General features: G+C 45.0%; 1 protein-coding gene across 2 annotated transcripts in view; it reads right to left on the reverse strand.

Moving 5' to 3' along the window:
* LOC109099317 (mitogen-activated protein kinase kinase kinase kinase 4-like) overlaps positions 1-18,752 on the reverse strand; it is a 43,641-nt gene extending 24,889 nt beyond the window's left edge. Inside the window, exons 1-14 of one of the 2 annotated variants that reach the window (XM_042730545.1) lie at positions 18,464-18,752; positions 18,266-18,331; positions 10,465-10,521; positions 10,149-10,274; positions 7,096-7,206; positions 6,925-7,015; positions 6,079-6,209; positions 5,947-6,001; positions 5,393-5,471; positions 5,134-5,309; positions 4,977-5,049; positions 1,542-1,752; positions 858-1,019; positions 57-143 (exon numbers count right to left, since the gene is read on the reverse strand). In XM_042730545.1, coding sequence (XP_042586479.1) covers positions 57-143; positions 858-1,019; positions 1,542-1,752; positions 4,977-5,049; positions 5,134-5,309; positions 5,393-5,471; positions 5,947-6,001; positions 6,079-6,209; positions 6,925-7,015; positions 7,096-7,206; positions 10,149-10,274; positions 10,465-10,521; positions 18,266-18,331; positions 18,464-18,520 — 1,482 coding nt within the window. In that variant the 5' untranslated portion in view covers positions 18,521-18,752. The remainder of the gene's footprint in view (positions 1-56; positions 144-857; positions 1,020-1,541; positions 1,753-4,976; positions 5,050-5,133; positions 5,310-5,392; positions 5,472-5,946; positions 6,002-6,078; positions 6,210-6,924; positions 7,016-7,095; positions 7,207-10,148; positions 10,275-10,464; positions 10,522-18,265; positions 18,332-18,463) is intronic. The other variant, XM_042730546.1, reaches the window with a different exon arrangement.
* Positions 18,753-20,652: the final 1,900 nt, after the last annotated feature.

A 20,652-nucleotide genomic window follows, 5' to 3' on the forward strand; every position in this document is an offset into this window, starting at 1 on the left:
GAAGACCGGTCTGACTGCTGTGAGGACAGTGAGATGAAGCAGCAGGCGTCTCTCACCAGGAGCATGGCCTGCTCGTGAAGCAGCTGCTGCTGCAGGATCTCCAGGTGCCTCTGCTCCTCCTCCAGCTGCCGCCGGATGTACTCCTGTCACACACACACACACACACACACACACACACACACACACACAGGTGAGCTCCGAATACATTTACTGAACACAAAACATTTAGATATTCCCACAAAACACACATTGTACAGCTCTTAAGTTAATTATCTGTCATTAATTATTCACCCTGAAGTCGTTCCAAACCCATAAGACCTTCATTCATCTTCAAAAATTAAGTTATTTTTGATGAAATCCGAGAGCTCTCTTAACGAAAGCACTGGTTTATGAAACTTGTTGCACTGCTGTCTACAGAAAGTCAGAAATCTCCTGGATTCATCAAATTATTTTAATTTGTGTTCTGAAGATGAACGAAAGAGGTGAGTACCACATGCTCATTTTAGTGTGAACGATCCCTTTAAGTAAAAACTAGAGCCAGTGTTTGGCTGAACACTAGTCTGTGACTGATTACACTGGTCCTAAACACTTACTCATCTCATTTGTTTTCTTAAAGACTGCTCAAAAGTCCATTAAAATCCACAAAGTGAAAATCACATTTAAAGAGGAAAAAAAAAAAAAAAAGTGCCTGACATGCATTTTGATTGTTTTTAAGCAACTCAGGGTTTTTCTGGAGGTGTTCATTATTACATCTAAGAGTAAACAGAGGATGGATTTGGAATCTGCTGTTAATTTCTGCCTCTAGTGTAAGATCCCAGTCATGTGCAGCTTTCGTTTCAGTGAGGTCACTGCTTCACCTGCTCGCGGTCAGCCCTCCTCTTCTCCTCCTCGGCCCTTCGGCGCTCCTCCTCCTCCTTGCGCCTCCTCTCCAGCTCCTCCAGGCGTCTCTTCTCCTCCTGCTCTCTCCTCCTCTGCTCTCGCTCCTGCTGCCTCCTCATCTCTCGCTCTCGTCTCTGTTGCTGCAGGACACAAGAGCACCACACAGTCACTGCTACTGACCTCAGACAGAAGTGACTGACGGCTGCAGGTCGGATCGGTACGCTCAGACTGTTAAACACTACCATGTTGTGACACATGTTTATGATCATGTGACCTGAGCTTGTTCAAGATGATTTCTGGATTGCACAGCCTAACACTGTGTCCTAACTACACACGACACGATTCCTGCGACAAGCCAGACGCCACGCCACAGAATCAATCAGATATCACAGCCAATCAGAAGTGTCTGTGGGCGGGGCCTCTCTGGAAGCACACTGCACTGAACCAAATGGATCATTCTATAATCTAAACTTCTTAACATTATTAAATGCACAATCTGAGTGACTGATAACATCTCTGTTGTGGAATCCTCTCGTTGGTTCGCATCGAGTTCCCAGTTTTAGCTCACATTTATTTTCAAGATCTGAGTTAAACTATCTGATGTGGTTTTCAGTTTGGCTCAGTGCGGTGGAATCACAGGATGAGTGTGGTTTCTCACTGACCTCCTCCAGACGCCTCCTCTGCTCCTTCTGCTGCTCGATGCGCTTCTGTCGCTCGGCCAGCAGCTGCCGCTTGTACTCCTCCTGCTCGCGGAGCTGCTGCTCCTGGAGGAGCTGCTGGCGTCTCAGGGCCTCCGAGCGCTCCTTATTCTCCTGCTGCAGACGGATGAAGTCCCGCCGCAGAGTCGACTCGCCCGGCACGTTCACGATAGAGCTGCCACACACACACACACACACACACACACAGTTACATACTGTTCACCGTTCAAGGGGTCAAGAACTGATAAACCAAAATTCCCTTGATCTTTTGACATATATGATCATTTTACTACAACATCCTCTAACATTCTCGTTAGTCTAAAACTACACGTGCCATTCTCCCAGAACACGTCCTGGCCAGGATTTCTATATTGCCTAAAATATCCTGGTTTTGGCTTTGGTTTCCTGTTTTCATTCTTAATGAAGGTAATGATCGTTTGACCAATAACATGCAGACACTGTACGTAATCGACCAATCGTGGTGCGTGAGAAGGTGGGATCTACAGAGAACGGTCAAAGCGATGCACATACGTGTACATATTAGTGATGAACTTGAAGCAGCGCTGAGCAGACCGACCGGTGTATGACATCACAGTACCGTGAGAGTGATTCAGAAGCACAAGAAGCCTCTGCTCTCTAGAGCTCTCACTGTACTTTATACAACAATTGGTCTGCGCAGTGCAAACAAAGCCAAAACCTGGATATTTTAGGCAATATAGAATCCTGGCCAGGAGGTGTCCTGGGAAAATGGCACATTTGGTCACCCTTTAACAGTGTGGATAAGCTCAACGCCTGCTTCTACAACACTGCCTGTTTAGCCCCGCCCACCGATTCTACAGCACCGCCTGTTTAGCCCCGCCCACCGATTCTACATCACTGCCTGTTTAGCCCCGCCTACGATTCTACATCACTGCCTGTTTAGCCCCGCCCACCGATTCTACATCACTGCCTGTTTAGCCCCGCCTACGATTCTACAGCACCGCCTGTTTTTAGCCCCGCCCACCGATTCTACATCACTGCCTGTTTAGCCCCGCCTACAATTCTACAGCACCGCCTGTTTTAGCCCCGCCCACCGATTCTACATCACTGCCTGTTTAGCCCCGCCTACGATTCTACAGCACCGCCTGTTTAGCCCTGCCCACCGATTCTACATCACTGCCTGTTTAGCCCCACCTACAATTCTACAGCACCGCCTGTTTAGCCCCACCTACAATTCTACAGCACCGCCTGTTTAGCCCCACCTACAAGTCTACAGCACCGCCTGTTTAGCCCCGCCCACCGATTCTACATCACTGCCTGTTTAGCCCCGCCTACGATTCTACAGCACTGCCTGTTTAGCCCCGCCTACGATTCTACAGCACTGCCTGTTTAGCCCCACCTACAATTCTACAGCACCGCCTGTTTAGCCCCACCTACAAGTCTACAGCACCGCCTGTTTAGCCCTGCCCACCGATTCTACATCACTGCCTGTTTAGCCCCACCCACGATTCTACAGCACTGCCAGTTTAGCCCCGCCTACTGATTCTACAGCACCGCCTGGATTCATTTACCAAGGATGTGCATTATTTTCTAATAATTCAATGGTCCGAAGTCAATTATTCTGCTTATACTACGGTTGCCACTCCATTCAAGACATCGATCAGATGATACATTTCAAGGCATTTGCCTGGTTTTTGTACTTAAAATGCTATCGTGAGTAGGATTAGTTTCTTCCGCGTCTCATCCAACAGCTCCTAGTAATGAGGCTTGAGCTGTTGATGGCAGACTAATGCAGCTAATAACTTAGAGGTAATCTCTCTCTCTCTGCAATGTCTCTAGTCATAGTGAAACTTTAAGTTCATTTTATTCACGAACAGCGCTGTTGTTGTTTCCTCTCTTGTGAGAAGTCATGCAGTTTTTTAAGTTGTTAAACTACGTTACTGATAAAATCATCAGAGTAGCACTAACAACATTAGTGCGTATGCTAACGTGTGTGCAAACTGTGTGTGCGTCTGTGAGGGAGAGACAGCGGGAGAGATGTGCGTTCCCCTGAAAATAATTGCACACCTTAGAATGTTCGTCAGCCAATCAGATTCAAGCATTCAACGGCCCCCTAGTATAAGCGTTTTTTACCTAAATCACATCAGCGTCCATCTGTGAAGGATGTAGGCTGTCAAACATACACAACTATTAGTCAATCTATGACAGGAGGAGCTGTCTGACCCTGTCACACTGATGAGCCTGAGGCTGTTCTATATGCAAGCATCAGTGACTCGATGCGAGCTGCAGTCAGTAGCCAGTGCAAGGACATAAAGAGAGGTGTAACATGGGCTCTGTTGGGCTCGTTGAAGACCAGTCGTGCCGCTGCATTCTGAATCATTTGTAGAGGTTTGATTGTGTTTGATGGAAGTCCAGCCTGTAGAGCACTGCAGTACTCCAGCCTAGAAATGACCAGGGCCTGGACAAGAAGTTGTGCAGCATGCTCCATTAGAAAGGACCTGATCTTTCTGATGTTGTGCAATGCAAACCTGCAAGATCGAGCAGTCTTTGAAGATCCGCTGGTCATCAAAGATTACACCTCGAAGGGGTTATTATTAATGATCCTAGAGTTAATAAACTGGGCAGCTGCAGGTCATGATATTTTGGACTTATTTCCAAAATACAGCATCTACACTCGTTTATGTTTATTTTGCACTTGTTTTTGTTTGCTGTTTTTTCTAGTGATGTCTGGCCACCCCGTCGGTGTCTTCAGACTCTATGAGCCGCATGTGAATGAGTCGAGGCCCGTTGCTCTTTCTCTGGGGCTTTCTCACATATCACACACACACACTTCTCTGATGCTCATTTAACTCATTTAATCATTAACTAGCTGTTCATAATGGTTCTCTATACACAGAGTGGAATACTAGAGCAAGTGTTTTTCATCTCTCTGGACACACTTTCCTCCGCTGCTGTCACCTGGGTACTGTGTGGCTTTCTTTCCGCTGTCGCCTTCAGTTTGCTCTTTTGGGGACTTGAAGACAATCAACATTCAGTGAGTTAACTTGTGATTAATCACAACTTAATCACTCATTTTTAATCTATTTATTAGAGAGAGAGAGGAAGATAGACCTCAAGCATCAGAAACTAAATAAGGTTTGTCCAAGAAACCGCTAGATTTGTCGCTAGGCGCTCTTCCAGAAAATAAGTTGCTAAAGGTGTCTGAATCTAGTGACAAAGGCACTAAGTTGGTGACACTGTGCACACCATTTGCAACTACAGGCGAGGCCAAGGGTCAAACAGAAAATGCACGCTGTGTTAATAAGATTAGTGCTGTTAAAAAGAATTTGTGTTATTAAGGCATTAATTTCGGCAGCCCTACAGTGAAGACCAACACTTGTGATTTGATGAAGTGTGTGTGTGTATGTGTGTGTGTGATACCTGGGCTCTCCCTCCTGCTCCTGAGCCTCCTCCTCCTCTTCCTCGCTGCCGCTGTACTCGTACTCGGTCTCGTCTGCGGCGGAGCACAGGCGGTCAGTCACTCATCAGCACACGCGTGAGGTGAGGTGAGGTGAGGTGAGCTGTGGTGTGGTCATACCTCTCTCTCCTCGTTTCTTGCGGCAGCGGTCCAGGTGGTCCTTGAGCTGGATGCGCACCTGTCTCTCGTTGGGCTGGTCTCTGATGAAGGGGTGCTTCAGCAGCTGATCGGTGGGCGGCCGCTGCGTGTAGTTCTTCACCAGACAGCCCTCGATGAAGCTGAAGAACTTCTTCGACCTGTGAAGCACAGCACAGCGAGTCCTCAGCCCTGACCTCTCACCCTCCACAGTAACTGCACCGCAGCAGATGAAGCTACTGACCATTTCTTGGACTTGAGTCTGGGCGGAGGATTTCTGGGTATGAGAAAGAGCGCTCGCATGGGATGCATATCGCACAACGCTGCAAAACACCAACACACATGCTCCTCAAACACAAGCGTATAATGATATCCAGTATACTCCAGCTTCAACACGAGAGAGACAGAGTAATGAAACGCCACATTTTATTTTGATCATGTTGTAAAAGCACTCATGCAATAGTGAGGGGCGTTGATACTGTTTCCTATGCAGTGACGTTAGCCAATCATAACAAGCCTTAAAAGGACACACCCCTTAAAACGGTGTTTTAGAGAGAGGGTCAGAATGAGGGTTGAAAATCATATTTATTTGTTATTTTGTGCAATAAACTATTAACGTTGCAAGGAACATATTCAAATAATGAAAAAATCCATGTCATGACCCCTTTAACGGTTCTCTTTCATAATAAGAGCAAGCACTGCTTTCTTTGTGTTTTAAATTTTCATCTTTAAATGTGTTGACTTGCTGTACAATGGAGTAATGGTGGCACAGATTGTGTGTGAGGAGACAGTACTCACGGGGAGCGCCCTCGGCCATCTCTATGGCAGTGATCCCGCAGGACCACAGGTCGCTCTGAAACACAGCACAGCACACCCGTCAGTCCCGGCTCTGAGCCCAGCACACACACGAGCGGAGGCTGCAGCTCTTACCCGGTAGTCGTACGTGGCGTCCGGGTTCTCGTCGCAGGCGATGACCTCGGGAGCCATCCAGTACGGCGTCCCGATGAAGGTGTTCCTGCGGCCCACGGTTCGATCCAGCTGAGCGCTCACGCCGAAGTCCACTGCAGAGGAACGAGAGAGAGCTCCTGAAACACTGCTGCTCCATCACCACAGAAGAAGAGATCGATCTGCCTCAGACCAGAGCGGGAAATGTGCACCCAGTCTGCACTCTGTGTGCTGCCCTCAAAAATGACTGAACATTAGACATGACATCATGATTTTCAGTATTAGCGCTGGCTGGACACTAGGTGGTGCTGTGGGCTCATTTCATTAAACACTTTCCAACTAAACCATAAAATAAAACAAACAAAAGGGAATGAAAGGATTCATTTATACTCTTATTGGATCAGTTCAACAGGAAGTGAAGCACACAGAACTGAGTGCACATGTGTGATCTGGACTTCTTCTTATTCTCTATATATAGTGATGACCTCGGCTGCAGGATACTCCATCTCTCCATCAGAAGCAGACATTGACGTTTATTCCCACAACAGGCACGAGTGTGTCCGTGTTCACGCTGAATACACACGAGAGGAGGCTGGCACTGATGCAAGAGAGAAGTTTAAAACCTTTCACACCGGGCTCATTATTACTCTACACTGTGGCCAAACACTTCTCAGCTGGATTTAGACGTGGACTGAAAACAGAAAACAAATCCCAGCAGTAGTAACAGTTATCCTGATGATTCTGTAGAAGGGAGAATATTGTGCTCTTGTCTGACAGCAGGACCTCCAGCAGTGACTGCTCAAAGCACCGAGACCTGTGTGAACGCCTCACCTAGCTTGACCTCGGCGTTCTCCGTCAGAAGCACGTTCTGGCCCTTGATGTCTCTGTGGATGACGTGATGAGCGTGCAGGTGAGCCAGACCCTGCCGAGAGAGAGCACACAGTGTGTGAGAGACAGCACAGCTCCGCTGCAGCATCAGTGTGTGTGAGCCTGGCCTCATACCCTGAGGATTTCTCTGGAGATGTATGCGATCCAGTCTTCCTTCAGGGTATTCCCTTTAGTGTTCTTCACAAGATCTGTGATCGACCCGGCTCCACAAAACTCCATCACCAGCTGCAAGAGAGATGCACTGCTTTACTGGACACACGCACACATATACAGATGTACACACACACACACGTATAGATGTATACACACACACACTCATAGATGTATACACACACAATGATGTACACAGACACATACACACACACACACATATATAGATGTATACAGACACATACACATACACACACACACACACACACACACACACATATATAGCTGTATACAGACACACACACATAGATGTATACAGACACAGAACATGGAACTGAAGACGGTCAGTTCTCAGCACACAGTGTCAAATACAGCTCTCATCTTGATGCTGACAGTAATAAAGCACAAAGCGACTCTCTCTGAACATCACATGCACAGGGGAGTCAGTCTGTGTGGGGCAGGTCGTCTCAGGAAATATCATAGTCTCGTTCTCCAGACCATATAAACACGTGATCTTCTGAATCCACTGAGAACACATTAAGATTCTGCGTTTCACCGGACTGACTGAAACAGACTTCTTTATGATTGGTCATTAACAAACCGTCAGCACTCCTCCAGGTTATTTCTTTTTTTCTACAGACTGCAGTAAAGCACCTTTTTTGACACATTTTATCTTCCCTACAGTACGGCAATGAAGAGCTTTACATCCAGGCAATGGCTGTAGATACAAAAAAAGTCAGCTTGATATGATATTTTTGGTTTTAATTACAATTTTTGTTAGCATAAACTATGTTTTTACATCACCTACTACATGCTATCTGATCAATTGTTCAGTGCCTCATGATTGTTGTTTTGTTTTTAGGGTTTGGTGTTTTTAGTGCACTTTCCATTTAGGTTAGGGTTAGGTTGTAAGTGTGAGCACACTAGATTATGTTCCTGATGTCAGGGTGTCCACTGTGCAGGAGCGAAGGATGCAAAGACGCAGGAGATTTATGAATAACAGTCTTTAATTATAAAATAAGGGGGAACACTGGGCAGGCAGGAACACACACGCAGCACATAGCATTGACGTTTAACACTGGACAAGGGAACATAGAGCAAACCACACTTTAAATACAGGAATACAGACGAAATGAGGGTGATTGACAAGAAACACCTGAATCAGATGAACACAATCAACAAGAGACACCCCCCATCCCCCTAAGAACAAAAGAAAAACAAAACAAACACACAGGCAGTCCAGGAGCATGACAGTCCCCGAAGCACAACAGAAAAACAAAGGGAGGGACAGGTGGGAACTTAGGAGGAGGCTCAGGTGGAGGACAGACACCCAGGAGGCGGATGGGCAACAGAGTCCAGGGAGGAGACAGGAGGGACTTGGAGCAGGCGGAGCCAGGCAGGACCCAGGGCACAGCCATGAAGGCCACAGTGGAGCCAACGGAGGGAGGAGCCATGGTGGAGGAAGGGCTGACGACTCCAGGTGGAGGAGCCTGAGGCAGAAACAGAGAGCCGATGAGCCAGGGCGACGGGGAGGATCCGGAGGGCCAAGGCGGAGCAGATGGACTTCACCGCAGAACACAAGATCCAGGGGGCGTGGTTGGATCCAGATTCAACTCCTCCCACCTTACATATACCTAAACCTTCCTGTCTCCACCTCCTGATCACTAAACCTACCCATCTACACCCTTAAACCTAACAATCTCCACCCCTTAGATATGATCCAACCACGCCCCCTGGACCTTGTGTTCTGCAGTGAGGGGCTACTGGCGACCAAGGCGGAGGCAGGGATCCAGAAGGGTTAGCCAGAGTGACAGAGGACCGAGGAGGAGCCGAAGGGAAGGAGGAGCCTGACAGAGCTGGAGGAGTGGAGTCCCAAGACAATGGATGGTTGACGACAGACCAAGGCAGCGCTGGAGGGACGAAGGAGCCCAGCGGAGAGGAGGGAGCTAGGAGCCACTGTGGAGCCGCTGCGTCAACGGGCTGAGGCGGAGTCTGGGACTCAAGAGGCTGGAGGCAGAGGCAAGGGATTCTCCAACCACGATGGAGACTGGTGGGAGGGTGGGTTAGCATTTCAGAGCCTCCAGGCTCTCAGGGCTGCCCACACACACCAAATTGAGACTTCCAGCACCGGGAGGGCGTCAGACAGGGGAACGACAGGGCTGGCAGACAGTTCACTGCAGACTGGTAAGTCCGAGGAAGGTAGGAGTAGAATGGGAATGTCCGCATATATATCTTCTTCCCAGTCTATAAGGTCACCTTCAAAGTCCAGCAGTCCCAGATACACAATAAGCTCACCCTCAGCCATGGTGCAGTGGGGGGAGCTCCTCTCCACGCTCTCACTGTCCACGGCCTTCTCCCTTGTGTGAGCGCTGTAGCCAGCTCTCGCACCTGGTCTGACGTCACTTGAAGCTCGGGCTCCGAGGCGATCCTCAGCTCCGTCACTCCTATAGGCGATGGCACGTAAGTCGTGGTGGGATCGGGCTCGGCCTTTGGCTCCATGCAGCAAGGTGATGGTGGGCTGTGCTCTGGATCCTGGCCGGATGCTCTCCAGACACCGGATGATCGCCTCCCTCCAGTTCAGTCCGGGGCGAAGGTAATTTACCCTGATCCAGAACAGTGAGTTCAGCGCAGCGTCGTCGAATGCCGTTAAAACGTACTAGCCTGAACAAAACAACATAATACAACAAAATAAGCTCCTTATGACGGGCTAGTAGGAGGAGGAGGTTCCTAAGGAGTGTGCGCGTGCGCGAGTGTGTGTGTGTGAGTGCGTGCATGAGTGTGTGTCTGTGTGTGTGTGCATGCATGAGTGTGTGTGTGAGTGAGTGTGTGTGCGTGTGTTAGTGTGAGTGAGTGTGTGAATATGTGTGCATGGTGCAGGTCTGAGTGTGTGTGTGCATGCATATTTTTGTGTGTGCTATTTTTATTTTCAGTGTGTGCGCACGCATGAGTGTTCAGTTCGTGAGTGTGTGTGTGAATGTGTGTGCGTGTGTTAGTGTGAGTGAGTGTGCGAGACTGACCCACAGCTGGTCGTCGTGTCCTGGAGGACTCTTCTTGATGAAGGCGCCGTAATACGTGGCGATGTTTCTGTGATGAGAGTATTTCTTCAGCATGTTAATCTCCAGCTTAATCTCCTCTTCTTCATCCTGAGCACACACACACACACACACACACACACACAGCAGGAGTTTGCCTGAGTACAGATGTGCAGTACTTCATGTTGTTTATGGATTCATATACTACCTTTCTTGACCATTTCTTAATACTGTTTGATTCATTGGTTTTGTTGAACACACTGATGTGAAAAGTGTGGCTCTGTGAGCTGTGTGCACTTACTTCAGTCACGTCCATGACTTTGATGGCCGCCAGCTGCCCAGTTTTGACATGTCGACCCTGATCAGAAACACAGAGCAAATCAGTTATAAAGAAGCACACGATACGCACGCTAATGCATTTGTGTGCAGCTACATGAGCGTTAGCATGGATGACAGCAGGGTCAATAACACTGAATGTGAACAGATGAGAGTTCTGATCCTGATGGCGGAGGGAGCATCTCGAGGACAGAGCCTCGACTCTGACCTTGTGTGCTTCAGACACGGAGAAACTCACAAACAGCCGACCACTTCGGTGTGTTCTGATCAGTATCTGCTCAAACGAAATGAACAGCTTCAACCAGCAGAGATAACGTTAAGAATATCTCATGTCTGAGGCCATGAGACGGAGGAAAGAACGAGAAATATAACAAACAGCAGCAGCAGCACAAAACAACTCACTGCTGCTAATGAAAGAACAATCACAAATTCACAGGACTGTGCGTTATTTATCAACAACTCAACAGCCCATCATCATTTTTCTTGTCCTTTTCTGCAGGTTTTACACAAACCTTTATGTCTATTTGGCTTTCACAATTTCAGCTGTTCTCTTACCCATGTTTCTGCTGTAAATAATGAGCAATGATGTTAAACTACATCAGATCTGAACTAATATACAGCAGAAACTGATGAGTTTCACTTTCCCTCTTTATTACTGTTTGCAGCTTTGAAAGGATCTGTATTGAATAAAGTTCTCTGTACATGAATATGACGTGTCCTGATGATGCCGGGGTGTGTGTTAGCTGCTAAACTAGCATCGACTCATTTCAACATAAATTCAGCCTTACTGCTGGTCAAAAACTCTTTTTTTATTATACTTTAATTCTTTTTGAATTTCATCTCTTTTTTTTTTTTTTTTTTTGTCAAACCTCCATTCTCATATATCAGTTCTAGGTGGGGATTTTAACTGTGACATATCACTGGCTGTATATTTATACTCAATAAAAACCTACAGCACTTTAACGTGCAGCAATTATTATCAAAATTATGGTGTTTGTTTTGATCGTTCAAAGCATTTTAAAGAAATTTGGGAACAAGACCTTTCTATTCCTATTTCAGATGACCAGTGGTCATACATCTTATATTGTAGTGCTGGGCGGTACACCGGTTCATACCTAAAACCGGTGTTTATTTTTGTTACAATATGAATTGTTGATATACCGCAATACCACAATTTTCCACACCACAATCTGTCAAACACATCTTACCAGCAAACATACACTCATTCACATCCTTCTCTTCACTCTCTGAAGCAGAAGTCTCCAAACTCATCCTTTCTAATCATCCTACTACTTGTCCGCTTGATCCTATTCCATCTCATCTCCTTGAAGCCATTTCTCCTGCAATTGTACCTGCACTCACTCACATCATTAACATATCCCTCCACACTGGTGTTTTCCCCTCATCATTTAGACAGACTCGTATAACTCCACTACTTAAGCAACCCACCCTCAACCCATCTCTTTTAGTGAACTACAGACCAGTTTCCCTTCTTCCTTACATTGCAGAAACACTTGAACGAGCTGTATTCAACCAAGTCTCTGCCTTTCTCACACAGAACAACCTCCTCAACAGTAACCAGTCTGGCTTCAGAAGTGGACATTCAACTGAGACTGCCTTCCTCACACAACACGAACACCAAACAAAGCCAACAACATAAACCAAATCCTCAATACACATCTTGCTTGATCTATCTGCTGCTTTTGACACGGTTAACCACCAGATCCTCCTGTCAACCCTACTGACAAAGGGCATCTCAGGAACCACACTCCAGTGGTTTGAGTCTTATCTCTCAGATAGGTCCTTTAGGGTATCTTGGAGAGGTGAGGTGTCCAAGTCGCAACATCTAACTACTGGGGTGCCTCAGGGCTCAGTTCTTGGACCACTTCTCTTCTCTTTCTACATGGCATAATTAGGTTCTGTCATTCAGAAACATGGCTTTTCATACCATTGCTATGCTGATGACACTCAACTCTACCTCTCATTCCATCCTGATGATCCAACGATAGCTGCTCGCATCTCAGCTGTCTAACAGACATTTCTTGCTGGATGAAGGACCATCACCTTCAACTTAACCTTGCCAAGACAGAACTGCTTGTGGTTCCAGCAAACCCATCGTTTCATCACAATTTCACAATTTCCAGTTAGGCACATCAACCATAACTCCTTCAAAAACAGCCAGAAACCTTGGAGTTATGATTGATGATCAGCTAACTTTCTCAGACCACATTGCTAAAACTGTCCGGTCCTACAGATTTGCTTTATTCAACATCAAGAAGATCAGGAACTTTCTTTCAGAACATGCTGCACAACTCCTTGTTCAAGCTCTTGTTCTGTCCAGGCTGGACTATTGCAACGCTCTCTTGGCAGGTCTTCAGCCAGTTCTATCAAACCTTTACAATTAATCCAGAACATGGCAGAAGGATTGATTTTTACTGGAGATCTGACAGATATCTGTGCTGTTAGAGACATGACTGCCACAGCATAGCAACAACAACAAGATCCCTGTTAAAAGGTTTTATTAACAGCTCAGAGAATGCTGGGAGTATACATAATTCTCAAACAAAGGAATGTAATATTAAGAGGGAAGCAAAAACTTCAGGAGGGGGAACAATGCCAAAATAACAAACAGAAGTGTTTCTATTCTGGAGGTTAGATTCTTTCTAAAGCTGTCAAAATAAAATAAAATCAACAACAAAATTATCCACTCACTCTCTATCTAATCCTCAAACCAGGAGAAAAACATGTATAGGACAAAAGAAAAGGCACCCACCTCCCTACAGCTTCCCAAAAGGGTAACAATCAAACAACAGAGAGTTAGTCAACAATTCTTCAGATTAATGAAGATGACAACTATACAGAACCCCAAAAGGCTTCAAAAAACTGAGTTGGGCAGGACTGGACAAAAGGCATGCTCTGGAGAGAAGTTCTCATCTTCTGGAGTTTCTGCTCAGCTTTTATACTGCTTCTCCTTCAGTCGGTAAGTAGATGCAGCTGGAAAGGGCAAGCCAGAGAAGCAGGAGACACATAGAGAGACAGGAAAACAACCAAAAGAACCATACCACAATACAGATAACACACAAAATTGATTACGTCACTGGACGTAACACAGGTATATTCTCGTCACATGGCTGGTCTGGAGAGAGAGTGAGTCTCCGCTACACTTCACTGAAGAAAGCGTGTGCATGAACAGACAGAGAGACAGAGCGCAAAGATTCCAACTAAAACATACTTTGCTCAAATATTTGCTGTTAGACGTTAAATGTAGGTTTAAAGTTATATGGCACAGGTAGCTATATTGTGATGAGAGCAGTACCTGTAAAAGATGATGGTAATGAGGAGAATGTGTTCCTCTAACCCTTACTTTCAGAAACAGTCTCAGAAGTCAGAAAAGAAGTTTTATAATGCAAAGATTATAGATACAGTAACTATGTTTTCTTACAGACTTCAGTCCATGTGGTTTTGGAGGACAATATTTGGCAAAATGTGGAATAACTTTTTCAAAAAATTAAATGTACATTTATACAATTAATTGATTAATAAAACATTACTCACTTGTATCCCTAGTTCAATTATTTAGATATTTAAAGATCAGATGAGCAGCAAAACCATTTCATCTGTAAAAAGTCTGCATGTAAAGGTGGAAGCAGTTCAGATCTGTTCCTCCACAGCACCATTAATGAACGCTATAAGCAACCCTTCACAGCCCAAAATGCCTTCAACACAGTGCTCTTCATTCACCCAAACATGAGACGCCATCATGTACTGATAGAATGATCCTCACAGGTTCTCACACGTCACGGCTGAGCTGTTATTTGATGAGCGCTGTGTATGTGCTGCTCAATGAAAGCCTAATCTAAAGGGCTCCTATTATGCGCTTTTATAAACTATTGGTTTGGTTTTTGATGTGTACTAGAGTAGGTTTTCATGCTTGATTGTTTTCACATATTTTACATTAGTGCAGCACCTCTCTTCCCAGTCAGTCTCGAACACTCTGTTTACTTCCTGTTTTGATGAAGCCCCTCCTCCCGAAACACAAGATGTGATTGGTTAGCTGGTCCAGTGCATTGTGATTGGTGAAGCGTGTTCATGACAGTTACCGCATCTGTTCAGATGCAAATTTGAACCATGACGTCTATTCGCCCGATCCAGAGCCTGAGAGCGTTCATGAACGAGAGGAAGCTTCTGGAAGCTGCATCTCTTCACAATGTCGCTTATCAATCTCACTCTCATTTATCCTCTTTTGTAAGGCAAGAAAACACTGTCCGAATTTTTCTTTTGCTATTTGAGGGAACGCAAAATATATATTTAATCTACTCTCCCATTCACTGCTATAGAATAAAGAAGTAATGATATGAACATTTCTTATCACGATTATAGTGACCAGAATTATCCTGATTATCAGTATTATCATGGTATTGTATCACTGTATTGCCATGTTTTCACTCAAAACAACACGACTCTGCTGCTGTGTGCACATGAGACGGTTACTCAAACTCTGGATAGCATTGATTTATCCTCAGCTGTTCAAATCACCGTAATAGAATATGGTTTTAATGCTAATAAAAAAAATGAAGCGGTAATACTAACCGTGGGGAATTTTATCATGATTTATCGTTAAACCGGTAATCGTTCCATCCCTAATATAGAAGTTTAACCAACTGTGATTCCTTAAAAACTCACTTGAAGAGACCACTAGAGTGCTCTCTGACTCCCTACAGGTGTGAGACGAACATTATTACTGTGCACAGCTCTTCATCGGGACGGGACAGTGTCTGTGGGAGTGTGAGAGGACCGAGCATCACTGAAGATCAGAGCGTCTGAGACACAGAGAGTCAGCTCCGACCGTTCCTGTGCTAGATCTACCGCATGTGTGAGTCTGCCTGGTTACACACTCTCAGCCAATCACAGCCTCACGCTCAGGTCACATGACCACCAGCTCTCTGGGGCTGTGAATCACATGATCATCCATGAACGAGCTTATATCGGTTCATAAGTGATATGTGCATATGAGAGGCCACAAACCCACCGCAGCATCATATGATGATTAATGAAGCGCTTCAGTAACACAGAGAGGTGCGTCTCAGATAAAGAGAGGAGCAGCACACAGAACACAGACTGGAGGTGAAGGGAGCGTGAATGTGAGTGTGTGTGGAGTCAAACACATCCCTGCTGGACGGGAATCAGTCTTCCGTGTTTCAGCGCCACCTAAAGCTCCAGCGGCTCTGGACATGTGACCTGAAGCTCATGCCTCATTGGCCGACACAAAGAAAACAACAGACACACACGGAGGAAGAACAGCAGTGTGTTGAGTGTGAGGACAGATGCTCCACAGAAGCCAGAAGAGACATAAACACTGATCTGAGTTCACCCTCACAACTCCTCATCTGTCCAAACACAAGCGTGTCCCTGCTGGAATACACAGGGTCATCATTCTGACATCCCAAACCTGAAGAAACAACATCCGAGACGGCTGCTGCGTGTGATCGGCGCGCTGGAGTGCAGCTTTGAGCACAAGAGCCATGGTCAGGCGCACGGAGATCTGCAGCAGGACCCGGAGAGTTCACCTTCTCACATCTTCACAGTGCTCTGCTGACGGCTACATCTATTTCATCTTTTCAAGTTTTACTTTATTTTTAATTATTTAAAAAAAAAGCCACAAGTGCACAATAATGCTATCAAACCTACACATCTAGTGAAATAACATTATTTATCTGGAAACAAATAAAGTGAATAAGTGCAGGACTAAATCTGGTGAAATGTTACACATTGCTCTTTGTATTGTTGTAAAATACATTCATGAAAACAAGTAGCCTAAATATATTTATATATAAAATATAGAGAGCAGAGTTTATATGAACTTAATGAATTTAATGATCTGTACCTCACACTGAACCGCTTCAGAACACTTGAAACATGGTGCACAAAAACTATATGGTGCTTTATAATGTTTCTGTGGCTTGATAATAACACAATAGTATAAGCAGAATATCAGATTTGGATCGGTCTCCTCTGACTGACGCCTGAGCCGATACCGATATACTGAGTATCAGAACGATATGCTTTTTAATTAAGAATAACAATGGACCCATCTTTTGTTTTAGTCGTAAAAAGTGAAAGGTGTACAGATATAAGCAAAACAGCTTCATCAGCGACAGGAAGCCTGTAACCCGCCTTCACTGCTTCTGACTCTACAGACGTCTACACTGCAAGCATTTCTCATTTACTACAATACGATCAGTCTTGTTAACTGAAGTGTGTGTGTGTGTGTGTGTGTGTGTGTGTGATGATCAGTGTTTACATGCCAATAAATGCATGAATTAAATATGTTGATCATAGCAATTCATATGCATTTTAAGCTTGAAAATTTTGATTGCATGGACTTTCAGTGAAGAGACGGAAATCTTTTTTGCTTCAATAAAAAAAAATACAAACAAAATCAAAGTCTTGTGGTTTTGGCACATGAGGACCAGCTCTACGGTAAAACACCTCTCTGGAGAAACCGTCACTCAAGGCCATCATTTCACCAGCGACGGGAAACTAACGAAGCCCAGATCAGAAAACAAGAAATGGATGTTTGGCCTTACATAAAGACTTGAGGCTTCAGCATCAATATTTTTATATACCGATGATTTACGATAAAAATAGTCATTCATTAAGTTGTGTCAAGAAGCTGAATCAAACACAGTTATCATTATTTCACGTAAAGAGAGAACACATATAGGCTACTGCAGCTGCTCCACACAAAACAACTCCATCAAGGCTTTTAGTCCATTTATTACATTACATTTACATTCATGCATCTAGCAGACGCTTGTATCCAAAGTGACTTACAGTGCGTTCAGGCGATACATGTTTTTATCAGGATGTGTGTTCCCTGGGAATCGAACCCACAGCCTTCTGCGCTGCTAACGCAGTGCTCTACCACTGAGCCACAGGAACAGTCCACACGTATAACACATTCCTGCAGCATGCAGCGGGTCGCGATCGTAAGTTAATTCAGACACTTGCTGGCGTCTGAAAGTGAGTTCTGCCATTAAAATAGTTTTAGATGTCTTAAATGTTGATGCTAGTTGATAGCTCGTTATGAAATGGTGTGAAATAATCAGTGTTGGCACCGTCTCTATCTCAGATAAACTCATGACCACTCCTCCAGCCCCCAGGGGCCCGCGGAGGCCCCGTCCAGAGACAGTGGAGACACGGCTACTGATGACCAAAGGCCCATCTCTGGCTGATCTAGCGCTGGTCAGCGGCAGCACTGAGGTTTGAGGAACTAAGGGAACGATCCAGAAACAGGAGCATGAGCTCAGACTGTAAGAATGTAAGCAGTGAGGAGGCTCTTCATCATCAGTGCACTGCTGTGTTCAGAGCAGGCCGGCACCCGTCTGACAGCCTGTTATTATCCAGAACAGCTATCTGGCTTTTTATTCAGTGCTGTGTAAAACACAAGCTCTCAATCTTTGGAAACGAGTGAAGGCTGAGCGTCTGCCGGTCGCACAGACTGAAACAGCAGCATTTCCTCCGTGCTGAAGTCGTTTATATCCGTGTGAAACACCGCTTCAGAGCCGGTTTATAATCAGTGTGGTTTTTTTGTCGCATTGAGTGTCTCTGCGCATGCGCAGCAGATCACACCCATCGGCTCAATCTCTGATAAACCGCTCGCTCGACTTCAACAGAAATGACTATTGTGCTGTAAAGCTGTAACAGCGTGGTCTCAGATGCAGTACAGCTCACTGTGAATGTAGTAAGACTCAATCGACACCGACCTTGTACACTTGTCCGTAGGTGCCATTGCCGACCACTTCCACCAGCTCAAAAATACCAGCAGGGTCCTGCAATCACACAAAGAGCATGCACAGGTTAATAAGAGACGCGAGACCGCGAGCACGAGCGGAGCGCGTCCGCACCCAGCCCGCCGCGGCGAGCCCCGAGCCCCGCGGAGCCGCCCGGAGAGAGCCGCTCACCCGCAGAGAGGCGAGGTCGATGTCCACCAGGCTCTTCGCCGGAGAGTCGTTCGCCATCTTCGCCGATTGCTCGAGTCTGAAGCGATGCCGCGTGTCTTCCGTGCGCTTCAGACGCCGCTGATCATCGCTATATCCGCGCGTGCGATCAGGCCTGCAGCTCGCGCTATTGTTCGCGATGACGATGAGGATGATGGCGGTGATGATGAAGCGCAGCGGAGTCTGGGTCAGTGCATGGCGGAGGAGTGGGCAGAGACACCCGAGGGGAGGGACGAGGGAGGACCATACACACTCAACTAGAGATCTGTGTGTGTGCATACATACATATATACATTCAGATAGATAGATAGATGTTTTAAATAAATATTATCAGATCAGTAATGCATTTACTACAATGCAAAAAAAAAAAAAAAAAAAAAAAAAAAAAAAAAAACACCTTAAGTAGGACATCATATCATCTTATGCTGTTAATTTATACTGATTTCAATAAAAAACATTTGGAAATAAAGAAGATTAATCTCACTAATATACATTATTGTTGCAGTCCTTTGTGCTGATTGGTCAATAGCTGTGTGTTTATTTACAATACAGCATGACTATGACCGTTTCTCAAACACACCCTTAGCTTAGTAGCATATCAACAACAAGCAACGATCAATAAACTGTAAAACTGTTACATTATGAGTTTCAGCAAAAGTAGCCGGCTGTTAAGTGCATATATGAATCGGGATACTACAATTTGTCTTTAAAAACTACAGTCAGGATCAGCTACGGACAGCAGGGAAACGTGGACACAGTTAGCGACTCGGCTGTGTTTGTAGGAGTTTATCTGTAAATTTAGCATTTATGGGAGGAGACTATTTAAATTAATCATGCAACGCTAAGATTTGCGCTGATCAGTTAACTGGTATTTGAGGCATTATGTAACCCCCCCCAAAAAGCAGGTCTTAAAGCAGACAGTCATTTTGGAAATGTTTTCTTTAATGTGCGCATTGTCATTAAATCACCCGCACAATTTCCCTCCCATTGCGCATTGTTTAGTTAATCTGGCCCTATGTAATTTTTTTTAGTCTAAATAATGTTTACACGGTAAAAATTCATCATGAAACATGCACTTTAGATGCCCGGATAATGCTTAATTAACCAAATAAATAAACAAATAAAACAAGTGTGGAGTGTTGGACACCTCATGCACGCTTTAATGCCATGCTGGAGGGGAGGAGCTATCAGACTGAGGATGGATGACGTCATTCATACACTAGACCAGGGGTCGGTGAACCTCTGAAGAGCCTTTTTTAATGCTTCTAGTTAAGTGTGCCAGTAAGCCCCTCCCCCACACAGCGAAAACAGAATTCAGTATTTTAATCTTTGTAGGAATGCCAAAACCTTTTAAACAATGAAAACTGAAAATTAGTTAAAGAATGTAATAGGAAGGGAAAACAACCTCAGTTTTGGTTGTTCATCAGAGAGAGAAAACATCTTTAAAAGCTTGGAACGGTTAATACCTGCTTAATTTCTTTCTGATCATTTTTAATGAAATCAGAAAAGACAAAATAAGTGTTACTGTAAACTTCGAGAATTTAGACCACTTCCTCTTGTTTGACTGTTGTTCGGTGTGACGCTATGTTAGCTGTTTATGTGGTAAGCAAAAAAATAACAGTGTAAACATGATGTAAAAGAGAGTCATAGTGTAGAGAGAACTGATCATACTTCGTAAGTGACAGTTAGCACCTAATTATAGCCTAAATGGAGCGTTCTTTGCTCCATAACAATATATGGAATAAAATATGTCAAAATAGATTTCATATATTTATTTATTCATATATATGACATGTCTCCACCATTTTTTGCCAAAGTCAATTCTGTTCACACCACTTTTTGAAAAGAAAAAATATAGCATGCGGAAGGCTCATAAGGCTAAATAAAAGCGTCTCCAGTCGTTCTTCATACTGTGATTCATTCATGTAATAAAATATGTTTGCACCATAAAATACATTGCGCCAGATTTATAAACAGTGAATGGCACAATTATGTGCACTATATCTGACTCTTTTCTCCTCTGATTTGAGTTGCTCTGCTTCACCACACTCTGCAAGTGCCAGTCACTCCGATAACGTCTGTATTTGTGAATAAACTGAGGGATAAGTTTGCAACAAGGTTCAATGATTTTGACATGCCTACAGCAGTGCTGC

Source organism: Cyprinus carpio, chromosome B9 (genome assembly GCF_018340385.1).
Source record: "Cyprinus carpio isolate SPL01 chromosome B9, ASM1834038v1, whole genome shotgun sequence".
Classification (NCBI taxonomy): Eukaryota; Metazoa; Chordata; class Actinopteri; order Cypriniformes; family Cyprinidae; genus Cyprinus; species Cyprinus carpio.